Genomic DNA, 15,754 nt, shown 5'->3' with positions numbered 1-15,754 from the left:
GCTGGCCTCAGTCACACACTATTGGATCAAGCAGAAATCGCTCAGTTCTGCCTCCAGGACAAGACTCATCCCAATAAACGTCAACCTGATTTAAAGTGTCGCAGGCAGGGCTGGTCTGTGGTGGAGGCTTTCCAGTTATCAAATTAGAGTCGGTGAGCTGGGATAGGCTGGGAGTTTGGTTCAGAGAAGTTCGGACATAGCCTACTGCGGGACGGGGCAAGAAGAGTAGCGACTGAATGTGGGACAGGAAATCTGACGTGGACCATCTACGAGAAATAATCGCATTTGTTGCATCCAGCAATCAAGGATCTCACCCGCGTGAATGACAAAGGTTGGGTGGGTAAACTTTGTCATTCGGGTCTGATCGTTCTAAAACCGGGCTGTTGTTTTTAGTGGAAGCGCTGAAAGAGAACATCATGCCAAGGCGGACCGTGCACGAAGTAACAGTTCAAGATGTCCAGAAGAGGAGAAATCCGAACAAACACTATGTGAGTCAACAAGTCATTTTTTTCTATGGTAGAGGACCGACCACATCTGTATATTGTAGGAAAGTACACGCCACAAAACCCTTATTTTCTTCGATTAAAGTTCAGTTATTATATTTTTCGTTCGCTGGCTGCTCTGGTCAGGAAAGGTAAAAACAAAGGGAGTATCAAATTACATTTTACCAAAACAGTTGCTGCAAAAAAAAAAGATTACAGTGCGACTTTGTTGCATTAATCTAAAGAAAATTAGAATGGAGGATATATATATATATTTCTATATTTATTTTTTCTTAGACCTGAACACTATTTTACATACAAATTCAAATACCTTTTAGGCCTATACTAGGCTACTAGTGAAATAATGATAGTAAAGCCTTTTGAACACTGCTAAGAATGTACACCTGATTATGACTTTATTTTATTTAACTAGGCAAGTCAGTTTAAGAACAAATTCGTATTTACAATGACGGCCTAGGAACAGTGGGTTAACTCCCTTTTTCAGGGGCAGAAGGACAGGCTTTCACCTTGTCAGATTGGGGATTTGATCCAGCAACCTTTCAGTTACTGGTCCAAAGCTCTAACCACTAGCCGCACAAACTTTAATAAACATACACATCACAAGACAAATATGAATAAGTGTGTTTTCCAAAACTGCTGCAACTTGGATGTTATATGACTATTACAGTAAAGTAGAGTAAAATTCTATGCACCTGAGAAAGAACAATGAGGTCAACATGGCGGTTTTGAAAGGAGTGGAGGGCATGATAGGTGTCTGTGTTTAGAAAACCTGACAGACTTTTCCAAACATCCCGAGGACATTGGTCTAATGTCTATTTCAGAATGGTTGCGAGACAACCAGATTTCTTTCCTGAAGTGGAGAATCTGTGCATTACAGTATGATTATTTGGGTAGCCCTACCTACCAGGCCTTTATGCTCTCCTATAGAGGGCTTGCAATTGAGTCACAAATGTATTTATATTATTTATTGAACCTTTATTTAACTAGGCAAGTCAGTTAAGAACTAATTCTTATTTACAATGATGGCCTAACCCGGCCAAAGCCTAACCAGGACGACGATGGGCCAAATGTGTGCCGCACTGTTGGACTCCTAATCACGGCCGGTTGTGATACAGCCTGGAATCAAACCAGGGTCTGTTGTGGCGCCTCTAGTGCTGAGATGCAGCACCACTCGGGAGCCCAAATCACCTAGCAACCGCACCAGGCGCCATGTTGGAAGACCAGAGTCAGTCTGGTGGAAGTCCTCCTCATCGTCCACATGACTGGCTGTGTTTAACTTCTGGAAGGTTGCCCATTATTTCGTTTTTCTAAGGACCCAGAAAACGGAGGCAGTGGGAGAACCTATTTAAGTAGGTAAATATATTTTTAACATGATAGCTACAGGAACTTTGTGTGCAGGCTAACTCATATGAGCTGCTAACATAATGTTTGCTAGCTAGCCAAGTGAATTAAATATCACCAGCTAGCTAACTTAATATTAGCTAGTTACCTAGCCATCTTGATTTATTTATTGTTGTAACTTAAAATGCATTTGTAGCTAGGTACGTTAGCTAGCTAGCTAACAGCCGTGGAAGAGGGTGAAATGACTACTAGCAGTTCCAGCTGTCAGAGAAGAGGGCGTAGTTTACTCTGGATAAGGCAGGTACTGTACCTTTGTGGGAGGATATTCTGAAAAGGTTAGTGAGGAAAACTGAGGACAGAGAGCTAGAGCAACATAATATTCAGTGCTGTCTAATTTGAGTATAATGCTGCCTGTTTCTTTGTGATGTTTTCTGTCCGCAGATACCCAGTCTGCAGATGAGGTCCCAATGACTGTACCAAGAGAATAAGGGTACATCCTTGCATACCATGGATTATATGTGTACCTATGTTAGCAAATTTTGTCAATAAAAATACAGTTGAAGTCACACACAATGCATAAACCTATTACAGCTAGGGCAGGCCAACCCTGCTGGGTGTGCAGGCTTCTGTTCAAGCCCAGCACTAACACACCTGATTCAATTTATCAAACCTAATTAGTTGAAAATCAAGTGTGCTATTGCTGGTCTGCAACAGAAGTCTGTTCACCCAGTAGATCAGGGATCAGTGGAGCGAGTTTGGCCACCTCAGGTATTTCCTTTTTTTTGTTCACCTGAAATGAAGCTTTAGTAATAGCCTACCTGTTACTAAGATGTCTAACCTTTATGAGTTAGCTTACTTGTATACTTTGAAATTATATGAAAGTGTTGTTTCATTGAAGTGAAGTGTATAACTTAATATAATATTCTATGTTGATTTAATCACAATCCTGGAATAAAGATGGAAAGGGAATCTGTCTGGTTCTGTGTTTTATTCTTGACTGAACCTTTTTGGTTCAGTCATAAGCTCTCCAAATTAGTTGTATTTGATTGTCACACTTTTTTCAGGAGATTAGGATATATGTGAATCCATTTTGCAGCTGATAATGACATGCAATGCCAATGCAGCCATAGGCCTACAGTACTACAGCTTTAGCCTTCTGGGCATTTGCAATGCACCCCTTGACATTGTGCATCTGAAGCAGATAATAGCCTCAGACACTGTTTACATATTGTTCAGCTATACAGTTGAAGTCGGAAGTTTACATACACTTTCGCCAAATACATTTAAACTCAGTTTATCACAATTCCTGACATTTCATCCAAGTAAAAATGAATTCCCCGTCTTAGGTCAGTTAGGATCACCACTTTATTTTAAGAATGTGAAATGTCAGAATAATAGTAGAGAATGATTTATTTCAGCTTTTATTTCTTTCATCACATTCCTAGTGGGTCAGAAGTTTACACACATTGAATTAGTATTTGGTAGCATTGCCTTTAAATGATTTAACTTGGGTCAAACGTTTCAAGTAGCCTTCTACAAGCTTCCCACAATAAGTTGGGTGAATTTTGGCCCATTCCTCCTGACAGAGCTGTTGTAACGGAGTCAGGTTTGTAGGCCTCCTTGCTCTCACACGCTTTTTCAGTTCTTCCCACACATTTTCTATAGGATTGAGGTCAGGGCTTTGTGATGGCCACTCCAATACCTTGACTTTGTTGTCCTTAAGCAATTGGCCACAACTTTGGAAGTATGTTTGGGGTCATTGTCCATTTGGAAGACCCATTTGCGACCAAGCTTTAAATTCCTGACTAATGTCTTGAGATGTTGCTTCAATATATCCACATAATTTCCCTTCCTCATGATGCCACTTATTTTGTGAAGTGCACCAGTCATTCCTGCAGCAAAGCACCCTCACAACATGATGCTGCCACCCCGTGCTTCATGGTTGGGATGGTGTTCTTCGGCTTGCAAGCCTCCCCCCTTTTCCTCCAAACATAACTATGGTCATTAAGGCCAAACAGTTGTATTTTTGTTTTATCAGACCAGAGGACATTTCTCCAAAAGTATGATCTTTGTCCCCATGTGCAACTGCAAGCCGTAGTCTGTTTTTTATTGGCGGTTTTGGAGCAGTGGCTTCTTCCTTGCTGAGCGGCTTTCAGGTTATGTCGATGTAGGACTCGTTTTACTGTGGATATAGATACTTTTGTACCTGTTTCCTTCAGCATCTTCACAAGGTCCTTTGCTGTGGTTATGTGATTGAGTTGCACTTTTCTCACCAAAGTACAAACATCTGTAGGAGACAGAACGCATCTCCTTCCTGAGCGGTATGACGGCTGCGTGGTCCCATGGTGTTTATACCTGCATACTAATGTTTTTACAGATGAATGTGGTACCTTCAGGCATTTGGAAATTGCTCCCAAGGATGAACCAGACTTGTGGAGGTCTACATTGTTTTCTGAGGTCTTGGCTGATTTCTTTTGATTTTCCCATGATGTCAAGCAAAGACGCACTGAGTTTGAAGGTAGGCTTTGAAATACATCCACAGGTACACCTCCAATTGACTCAAATGAGGTCAATCAGTATCTTCTAAAGCCATGACATAATTTTCTGGAATTTTCCAAGCTGTTTAAAGGCACAGTCAACTTAGTGTATGTAAACTTTTGACCCACTGGAATTGTCATACAGTGAAATAATCTGTCTGTAAACAACTGTTGGAAAAATGACTTGTGTCATGCACAAAGTAGATGTCCTAACCGACTTTCCAAAACTATAGTTTGTTAACAAGAAATTTGTGGAATGGTTTGAAAAACGAGTTTTAATGGCTCCAACATAAGTGTATGTACATTTCCGACTTCAACTGTATGTTCTCAATTTAAAAAACGACACCAGTAGACAATGTTTGAAACGTACACACAACTACTACTACCAAGTTCAATGCCAGATACTTTTCTCCCAGAAGGTCTGACTGGCACTTGGAGGAGCCACTGTGATAATGAAGATGGTTTGGCTAAGACTAGCACAACAATAACATTGTCAATGCTAAATGTGTTTAAATTGTAAAATTAAAATAAGTTAGTCTATTAGAAATACATTTTATTCAATGAGGCAAGGCAAAGCAGAGATCACACACAATACTTTTCATTGCACCATTATTAATGTCCAGCATGTTTACAATGTCATAAACAATAGTCTTTTACATGTTGTACAAAATTACATTTTATATATTCATACGATTTAAGGGGGCATTTCTGGCATGACGACAAGGTGAAGGTGCTCTCTTGTAAAATATCTGTGTGTAGCTGGTGCAGAGGAGTCAGGTGCAGGACAGCAGAGATGAGTTTAAAAAAAGTAACTTTACTCAAAATTACCTAATACATATAGTAATACCAAGCCCACACAATAGGACCGAAATACATAAAACAAACACGCACAAAAACTATGGGGAAAACAAAGGGTTAAATAATGAACATGTAATTGGGGAATTGAAACCAGGTGTGTAAAACAAAGACAAAACAAATGGAAAATGAAAAGTGGATCGGCGATGGTTAGAAGGCCGGTGACGTCGACCGCCGAACGGCGCCTGAACAAGGAGTGGGACTGACTTCGGCGGAAGTCGTGATATCTCTACTTAAATGGCACAACAAAATCATTCAGATTGACCAAAGCACAGCATATGACAAACATTGACCAAAGCACAGCATATGACAACCACGTTGTATAACTGAGGGAAAGGAAAGGGACAAAGTAGTGGAAGTAGAAACTGATGCTGCTGCAGCGTTGCTCGTCTTCACAGTGGGAATCCAGTCGACATGGGTGTCCTGATAGAGGTCAGCTGGTGTTAGATGTTAGAATATCACTTCTTCAGGTCACCTGTACCATCAGGGCTCTTAATTGTTTTGTTGTGTTTAATTCAGTCAGGGGTTTTTGTGTCATATAAAGATCAAATCTAATGTTGGGCTGGAACAACCAATAGTCAACACAGCAGGGTGTCCTATCCCATTGAGGCCTTCGTCCTATGCTGTAATGTCCATACATTTTCCCTCTTATGAATAAAGTTCTCAACAAATTATCATTGGGTCAGTGCCACTGGAGTTTTTTGGGACAATAATGTCTCCCTTTTTCATGGTCAAGGGAATTTACGCAGCAGGTTAGGAGAATTAACGTAGCAGGTTAGGATAATTACATTAAGGTTAGGAAAAAGGTTAGGGTTAGCTAAAATGAAAAGCATTTACTTTTGATGTTAATTTGACAATAGCTCAATCCCTTCTATCTATGATCCCTTTTCATAGGCCTAGATTACATGGTTTCGTTTTTATTGATTTGTCGTCAGTGTCAGCAGCGTAGGCATAGGCTACCATCGAATTAAAAAATATTATGCTAATGTCTCCAGTCAAATGAAGTGTAGTAGAATTGCATAAAATGTTTATCAGAGGGCACATTTTTCCTGTGCAAAGTAATAAAAAAAAAAACATCTCTGATATCGCCTAAATTATGACTATCCAATCTACTCATCACATTAGGAATAGGCTAGTATGCTTACATTAGCCTGCAAATGCGATGAGAGACTAATGCAATCCTGCATTTTTATGGTGAAAAAAGTAGCTTCCCCAAAACTTGAATATCATTGACACATGCTAATAGCTAGACTACACGCTATCTATCTAGCTAGATAATGTTGGCTAATTTAGTCTTGCTGTTAACACCTGGTTGACAAACTGCTAAACTAAACTATAAATCAATCAGACTTACCAGTGATGAAATGATCGGAGCAGATCCTGTACTGACAGCTGTCTGAGTGCAGGTCTGGATGGGTAAAAAGGTTTCTTCGGTTTTCTGCCAGTTCTTGAGTCTTATCTCCTTGGTGTTTCATGATTGCGTGTTATCTGTAAAAAACCTGTTGTCTTTCCTATCTTGTTGCACAGAAATTGACCGTGGTGATGAATCAACTTGTTTTAGGCACTGTTATCATGCAGCTTGGGTTAGCCACTCAGCAGTTGTTGTCGAAAAAATTGATGCGGTGGTCTTCCAACATGGCCGCCAAAGTAAAAGTCAACTGGCAACCCTCTATAGGCTACAAACACTGGGGTAGAAAACCATGGCCTTCGGCATGGGTATTTGTTAACCAGGAAGCATACTACTCACTCGTCTATTCCTAAGGTCATTGTCAGCTCAGAGTACACAAGGCATTGATGGAATGTTTGAACAAGGGAGGCGCTTCTGCACACTTCTGTCTGGGATAGAGAGCAGAAGCAGAATATGTTGTTTGAGACTGTTTGGCCCATTTGCGTTTAGTCCTGACTACGTGCAAGCTTAACTTCTACAAATGGGCGGTAGGCCTACTACGAAGTCCCTGAGCCATCAGAAAGATATTGAGAATACCTTGTGTGCACATTGCACAACGTGATGAAGCATGCCTACACGATACAGTATTCTACTTTCTGATGGTGTAGTGATCAGTGCATCACAACACTGTTTCCATCGCTGTATCCAAGCCACCTCAGCTTTTCTGTTTTGAATTATCTCTAATGCACAGGGAAAGGGTTAGGAGCTGAGCGTGGGCTGAGGCAGATGGAGGAATGTTTTTCCTATTTAAAAAACCACTCCTCAGTCCTCCTAGGAGATATGGGGTGTGAGTATTGGATGTACGGTGATAATGATGACTAGTTACATAATACTAACATGCCAATGCACAGTGAGCAGCGTGAGGTGCAGGATATAAAGTTCTTGAGCTCCTGTGTCTGCTCCATCTGCTGTGTTTACTGGTTCACTGGTCGTGTGCCATGCGTTGAGTCCTGCATTGAGCTTCGTCCACAGCCTTAGTCACCTACAGGGAAGGCAGGGGAAAAGGGACAGGCCGAGCTGGCCCATCCTGGGACAGAGGCCAACAGAAGCACTCAGCCAGACATAATCACTGGAGAGTTTACGTCCGATCACCTCCCAGCCTCTCTTTCGCTCTTCCTCTTTTAAAAAATGTTTGTTGTGCTTGTATGCCAGCCAGCACCAGCAGGCCATTATTGCATGACGACAGTCGACAGGCTGCAAGATGTATTCTTTTTCATTCACGGTCTAGTTAGTACGTTGATCTTTACACACAGGGTTGTTTTCATTGATGTCACAAGCGGAATACCTAAGCCTCTAGTTTTTCATTGCACCCCTAAAGGGAAGATATAGATGAAAATAAAGAAAAAGACAGACGGGATCGGTCAGTTTGGCTGTTTTTGACGATGAAAACTTCCGGTATTTAGCAATGTAATACAATGTTCTGCTGTCTCGCAGTGGTGGTATGTCACATGTCCGTGCATCCTTTGTAAGACTAGACTTCAATAGTGTTTGCCCAATATGCGTGAGTAGTAGGCATGATCATTTCCTATTTCATTGGAAATTATGATCTTAAGGTGTGGGAAGTGAGCTCAGAAGGATATCCCTTCTGTGTCTGTGGACAAGGCAGACATCACACTAAATTACCACACAATGAACCAGCTCTATTTACTCAAATGTCATCTTCAAATGTCATCTTCCCTCGAAACCACGTCATTGTGGACTATTGTGTGACCACGAATTAGAAAATAAATCTTGGGATTTTACCAATTCCTTACAGAGATTATTAGACTGTTATTGTTGTTACTATGACAAGAGCATAAATACATGCCAATTGGTATGGATCCTGGTCGTTACACCTACCTGGTATGGCTCTGTAGGGAAAAAAAGGTTTAAAGATAACACCCTTTTTTTATATTTTTTTATTTTTTAGGTTTACATCATCAAAGTGTCCTGGTCTGATGGCAGCACAGAGGTCATCTTCAGGCGCTACAGCAAGTTCTTCGACCTGCAGGTGAGCTGGGAACTGTTATGGGAAAACCACTGTGCACACCTTGTAGTACAATCGTAGTTTCACACTATATGTCCTTGTCTCAAATGGCACCCTATTCCCTGTAGTCCACTACTTTCTACCAGGGACTACAGATGAAAATGAGCTATCTAGTTAAATCTGGTGCAATGGTTGTACATTGTCCCTGACAAATAACAAAATCAATAAATAATGCCCCTAAGGGCTAAAATACCATTGTGCAATGCCATCGTACAGGTGTACCAATAGGAATACAGTGTTAGTGTCTGTGTTAGTGTCTTGAACCATGTGACTTAGTTTGGTAATTTATATGAGTCGATTCTGAAAATGAACTAATTCAATGGAGCCTGGAGAAGCTAAATGTGGATTCCAACAGATAACCACAAACATATTTATTTCAGACGAGAACGTCACACAGGCCGTTTATTGCATGTGGAGGGAATTTCATCAGAGTTCCAGTTCCTTTTTCTGTGGCCATCTGTGTTAAATAGATCATCCAATACTGACAAATGCTATTTCTTCTCATAACAAATTCATTATTATGTCAATATTAACTACTTACAAATAATATAATATATAAAAGCATGATACATCATGGTTTGGTAAGGCTATGAAATATAAGACTATAAACAGTTAGGGCAGAAAGATGACCGTAATCTCTTTCAGAATCTACACTGTACAAAATATCCTGTTGTCTTTAAAGTAACTTTACGGTGCCATTTAGGATGCGAACTTGCACAGTGAAGGAGCGATGAGTCATTTAATCTGGCTGTTGCTGCTCCTCTGCAGCAACAGCCAAGTGCACTGACCCACCTGGATGCATCTCTCTGAGAGCCTGCCAAGGCTGGTGTCAGTAGGGACATAAAACCAATGAGATGGCCCGGGCTGGAAAAGTGCCTCCCACTGTGGAACACATCACCTGGCTGCTTCACTATTCTCTGGTATTGTAAAGCATCAATGGAAAAATAGTCTCTCTGGGTTCACAATAAGGCACCCATTATTTTGGAAACTATTACCCCCCCCCCCCCACCCCACCCCACACACACACACACACACACACACACACACTGTTCCTCTTTTCCTTCCACTGTCTCTCGCTGGGTCATCATCCCTCACTCCTCTGATGTCACTGCTGCCTACCCTGCTGTCCATCCTGGAGACAACCATTGTTGAATATGAAAGGTTGAGATGAACAGATTGGGCTGGCAAAAAAAATGAAAGATGACATGGTCATACAGGCTGTCTCGTGCATCACATCCCATCAATAGTGGCAAATGCTGTGTGAACCAGACCTCAGCAGAAAATAGTTGTATTTTGTAGTTTATTTGAAAATATCAACTTTTCAAATACTTGAGGTAGTCGAATAGAGGTTATATAGAGTTATCTAAAAGGCAACTATTTTCTTTGATATTCAAATGCAGGTATTAAAAAACTAATAATATTTGAAGGTATATGAATATATGTCAGTTATTTGAAAACAAAAATATTTATTTGATGAAGAACCAAAAACTATAACAGTTAGTTGAATTCGTCTAAATATACTCTGAGTATACAAAACATTAAGAAGACCTGCACTGTCCATGACAGACTGACCAGGTGAAAGCTTGTTAATGTCACCTGTTAAATCAACTTCAATCAGTGTAGCCTACCAGACGATCTAAATCACTTTTATGCTCACTTCGAGGCAAGCAACACTGAGGCATGCATGAGATCATCAGCTGTTCCGTAGCTGACGTGAGTAAGACCTTTAAACAGGTCAACATACACAAGGCTGCGGGGCCAGACGGATTACCAGGACGTGTGCTCCGGGCATGTGCTGACCAACTGGCAGGTGTCTTCACTGACATTTTCAACATGTCCCTGATTGAATCTGTAATACCAACATGCTTCAAGCAGACCAGCATAGTCCCTGTGCCCAAGAACACAAAGGCAACCTGCCTAAATGACTATAGATCCGTAGCACTCACGTCCGTAGCCATGAAGTGCTTTGAAAGGCTGATAATGGCTCACATAAACACCTTTATCCCAGAAACCCTAGACCCACTCCAATTTGCATACCTCCCAAACAGATCCACAGATGATGCAATCTCTATTGCATTCCACACTGCCCTTTCCCACCTGGACAAAAGGAACACCTATGTGAGAATGCTGTTCATTGACTACAGTTCAGCGTTCAACACCAATAGTACCCTCAAAGCTCATCACTAAGCTAAGGATCCTGGGACTAAACACCTCCCTCTGCAACTGGATCCTGGACTTCCTGACAGGCTGCCCCCAGGTGGTGAGGGTAGGTAGCAACACATCTGCCACGCTGATCCTCAACACTGGAGCTCCCCAAGGGTGCGTGCTCAGTCCCCTCCTGTACTCCCTGTTCACCCACGACTGCATGGCCAGGCGCGACTCCAACACCATCATTAAGTTTGCTGACGACACAACAGTGGTAGGCCTAATCACTGACAACGACGAGACCGCCTATAGGGAGGAGGTCAGAGACCTGGCCGGGTGGTGCCAGAATAATAACCTATCCCTCAATGTAACCAAGACTAAGGAGATGATTGTGGACTACAGGAAAAGAAGCACCGAGCACGTCCCCATTCTCATCGACGGGGCTGTAGTGGAGCAGGTTGAGAGCTTCAAATTCCTTGGTGTCCACATCAACAGCAAGCTAGATTGGTCCAAACACACCAAGACAGTCGTGAAGAGGGCACGACAAAGCCTATTCCCCCTCAGGAAACTAAAAAGATTTGGCATGGGTCCTGAGATCCTCAAAAGGTTCTACAGCTGCAACATCGAGAGCACTGGTTGCATCACTGCCTGGTACGGCAATTGCTCGGCCTCCGACCGCAAGGCACTTCAGAGGGTAGTGTGTACGGCCCAGTACATCACTGGGGCAAAGCTGCCTGCCATCCAGGACCTCTACACCAGTAAAACATGTCAAAGACCCAAGCCACCCCAGTCATAGACTGTTCTCTCTACTACCTCATGGCAAGCGGTACCGGAGTGCCAAGTCTAGGACAAAAAGGCTTCTCAACAGTTTTTACCCCCAAGCCATAAGACCAATGGTTACCCGGAATATTTGCATTACGCTGCTGCTACTCTCTGTTTATCTTATATGCATAGTTACTTTAACTATACATTCATGTACATACTACCTCAATTGGCCCGACCAACCAGTGCTCCCGCACATTGGCTAACCGGGCTATCTGCATTGGCTAACCGGGCTATCTACTATCTCAATAAGCCTGACTAACAGGTGTCTGTAAATAGCCTTCCTACTGTTATTTTCAAATGTCTTTCCACTGTTGTTTTATTTCTTTACTTACCTACGCACACACACACCTTTTTTGGCACCATTGGTTAGAGCCTGTAAGTAAGCATTTCACGGCCTCCCGGGTGGCGCAGTGGTTAAGGGCGCTGTACTGCAGCGCCAGCTGTGCCATCAGAGTCCCTGGGTTCGCGCCCAGGGCCTCCGTTTGCTACTGGGGTCTCCTCTCTCCATATACACACAACAAGCCCTGCCCCCTGTCACTCAAGGAGAGCAGTTTTTTCTCTACTATGAGTCACAACCACTTGCTGTTCACTGGCAGGGACAGCCTTTATGGTCAATGCTGCAGATGCAACAAGATATTGGTGATGACAATGCTGATTTCCTTGCTTCTTAATATGAATCTGCAATCGTTCTATATTACACCATCAGTTTTTGTATCTTACTGGCTGCAAACACTTAGTTTGTGTCTTCTTAGCAAGTTGTGGCCAAAATAAATTGTGTTAACTGACAATGCTAATCGCTAGTTAGCTGGATAGCTAGCGAAATGTACTTAGTCAGAGCAAAGGTAGCTAGCTAATACACCCTGATACTAGTGCTCGTGTATAGTAGGCCTACATCAGTAGGTTGTTTGTGCAATGGTATATTCTAAATCAGAGAGGAATAGGCAAAGCATTAATATTTTAGCTACATCAAAGCTAGCTACATCAGGTAAGAGAAAATAAGCTCTGCATGTTTACTCCTCTCTAATTACTAATGCAGAGTTGGTCTTTAGATTCCTTGAAGCCAGAACCTTTGTGTAAACCAGTGTTTCCCAACTCCAGTCCTCGAGTACCCCCAACAGCACACCTTTTTGTTGTAGCCCCAGAGAAGCACACCTGATTTAACTTGTCAACTAATCTTCAAGCCCTCTAAACTCTAAAAGCATTTTCGACTAGATACAAACTCCCATTCCTATGCATAGGTGTGATGTATAGCTGATACTTTGCTACTTTCTCACAGAATCTCACAGCTGTCACATATTTTCCACATGCGGTAATGGAGCAACAAAACCCTTTAAAAGTGGAAACAGCACAGTCCTCTGTTGAGATCATTGGGCTGCCTGTTGTGAGCAGCATTTTGCACAAAAGCTAAACATGCCCCTACTCTCTGGCACACTAAGATGCTGGACTCTGCAATAAATTGCATCCCATGCTATTCTTTTTAATCTGGAAACAATTAGATATAACATATGCCTAGACTTAAAAATGCTGAACGGAAGATATCTGGGTCTTTATATACAGTACATAGCAGTACTGTGTACTATGGAAATGAAACATTTTAAATGTAAGTGTGAATTCAGCAGTTGTGGATTGAGTGGTTTTCAATTCTGGAATGCTTTGGAAAGGGGGAAAAAATCAATGTGGAAGACTTAACAAGTTAGCATAATGATATATACATATCTAAAGCACTTCAAATGATACATTTTCTGATATAATATAAAAGACAATACGTAAGGAATTCAATAGCGCAGGGATGATCAACTATATTCAGCCAGGGGAAGATTTCTTCTTGAGCGGATGGACGGGGGGCTGGAACTTAAATAATTACAAATAATTAATAGACAAAGAATTGACTGCAAGAAGCCCAAAATGATATATTTGACTTAAACAATAATTACAAACCTTGAAACAGATTTTCAATTGAAAATCACCTGGAACTGATTTCCTGGTTGTAAAAACACCAGGAAATCAATTGGAAATATTTTACAGTCTTATCTCCAACAATGAAAATACAATAAGAAAAAAAAAATTCAGAAGACTTGGTGGGCAAATTAAAACACCCACGGGCAGAGGTGGGTAGAGTACCACAAATCTGTACTTAGTCCTTTTAAGAAACTACTCAAGTAAGAGTAAAAAAGTATTTGAAAAGTACTTGAAGTACTAGTGTCAAATTTTGTTTGGATTTTTTTTTATACCATATAGCAAACAAAAAGAACAATTTAGTGCAATTGACATTTACTTATTATTTAAGCCTGCCAGCATCATCTTGCAGATGTTCTCCAGCACAAGTAGTCTCCAATGAAGACTAACATATAACAAAGTCCGTAGACTGTACAGTTTCAATTATGGTCTTATTCAAAGTTGACTTAATATCTATCAATGTGCTCTTTCATAAAAAAAGTAAATGGCACTCAAGACATTGGAATAATTTACCAATTTCAGTAGCATTAATGAAAATGTATTTCACAATATCATTTAAAGCACATGTAATGGTGAATCCATACTAAAAAAGATTTACACCAAGTGTGAGTAGTCCTTTTTTTGCTCAGAATGAAATGGAAAGGAGGTCAGGTAAGTTTTACAACTGTCAAACAGCAATCAATATCGAAATGTCACTGTCAATCATGTTACTAGAATGCAAATCAGACACATTTCAGCATGGAACAAAACATCAATGTTGGTATTCAGGTAAGAATCATGTAAGTAATACAAATAATCAAACATTGCAGATATCAGTCTTTTTCCTGCCATGGTAGGATTTACCCTGCATCCTCCTTCTCTTCCGAACCTCTCTTTTCCACTTTGAAGGGTCTTTTCTTTTCTTGGTTGGCCCATTCTCCTCCCCCTCGGTTGACTTGATTTCTAGTAGCTACAGTATATGGGCCAAAAAGCTTACTGAGATGATGTACTGTATGACAGATGTGCTTAAAGGTCTTGTCATAAAAACAGAATGACATTTTAAACACACACACACACACACACAGTGAGAGACAACAATGGAGTGGGAGGATCGGTTGATCTAGGAAACATTAGCTAACTACATGGTTGACACCCCAGCTAGCTTGCTAGCCTAGCCAGTTTATCTAGTGGCAACCTAATGTGTTAGCTATTGCCACACACATCTCATGAATTTGTTCAGTCTTTATGCCAATGACAAGGTGGCTAGTTAGCTAACAAGCAGAGATCATATGGGGAGCTAAAAACAGGAGATTAAACATTCTGTCAGATTCTGGGTTAGCTACCTAGCCATTTAATTTGCACTCTCCCTAAAAACAATTTCAACAGCAGAATTAAAACCGATAAATACATATCTTACTCCAGAAATATATAATATTACAAAGGCAGAAGCTAATTAAGGTGCAATTTACCTCTGATCACATGTGGCTAAGAGCACACAAACAAAAATCTCCTTAGGAGTGGAGACATGCGCATCACTTCAAGAGCTGTTGTGAAGATACAGGAATGATGGACAACTTTGAGAGCCAATGGAGTTTTGATGACAAGCTATTTTGAATACATTTCATTGGTCAAGGGGTCGGGAAACATTCTTACAGATGTAAAGGGGAACCAATAGACAAAATGGTGCTAACAGAGAGTGCTGCCTCACTTCTAGTCCTTTGCAGTATTTTTTTCTTCTTACATTGTTAGCCCAGAAAATCTTTAATGTTATTACATACAGCCAGGAAGAACTATTAGATATCAGAGCCGCGTCAACTTACCAGCACTGCAACCAGGAATACAACTTTCCCGAAGCGGATCTTTTGTCCGAACTACCCAGGGCATTTGAGCTGATTCCAGAGGCTGACCCAAAACAACGCTGCCAGAGAAGAGGTAGACGGAGCGGTCTTCTGGTCAGACTTCGAAGGCGCGCACACCACCCACCACTTCTGAGTATATTACTCACTAATGTTCAGTCTCTAGAAAACAAGGTAGACAAAATTAGGGCAAGGGTTGCTTTCCAGAGAGACATCAGGGATCGTAACATACTCTGTGTCACGGAAACATGGCTCTCTCAGGATATGCTGTCGGAGTCGCTACA

The 15,754-nt window shown here is 41.3% G+C and overlaps 1 protein-coding gene across 2 annotated transcripts in view; it reads left to right on the top strand.

Annotated features, from left to right (window-relative positions):
* LOC139420799 (SH3 and PX domain-containing protein 2B-like) overlaps positions 1 to 15,754 on the top strand; it is an 84,708-nt gene continuing 68,954 nt past the window's right edge. The window contains exons 1-2 of one of the 2 annotated variants that reach the window (XM_071171080.1): positions 1 to 488; positions 8,593 to 8,673. In XM_071171080.1, coding sequence (XP_071027181.1) covers positions 417 to 488; positions 8,593 to 8,673 — 153 coding nt within the window. In that variant the 5' untranslated portion in view covers positions 1 to 416. The remainder of the gene's footprint in view (positions 489 to 8,592; positions 8,674 to 15,754) is intronic. The other variant, XM_071171079.1, reaches the window with a different exon arrangement.

The sequence above is a fragment of the Oncorhynchus clarkii genome, chromosome 12 (assembly GCF_045791955.1).
Source record: "Oncorhynchus clarkii lewisi isolate Uvic-CL-2024 chromosome 12, UVic_Ocla_1.0, whole genome shotgun sequence".
NCBI classification, from domain to species: domain Eukaryota; kingdom Metazoa; phylum Chordata; class Actinopteri; order Salmoniformes; family Salmonidae; genus Oncorhynchus; species Oncorhynchus clarkii.
This window is presented reverse-complemented; position numbering and strand designations above follow the sequence as displayed.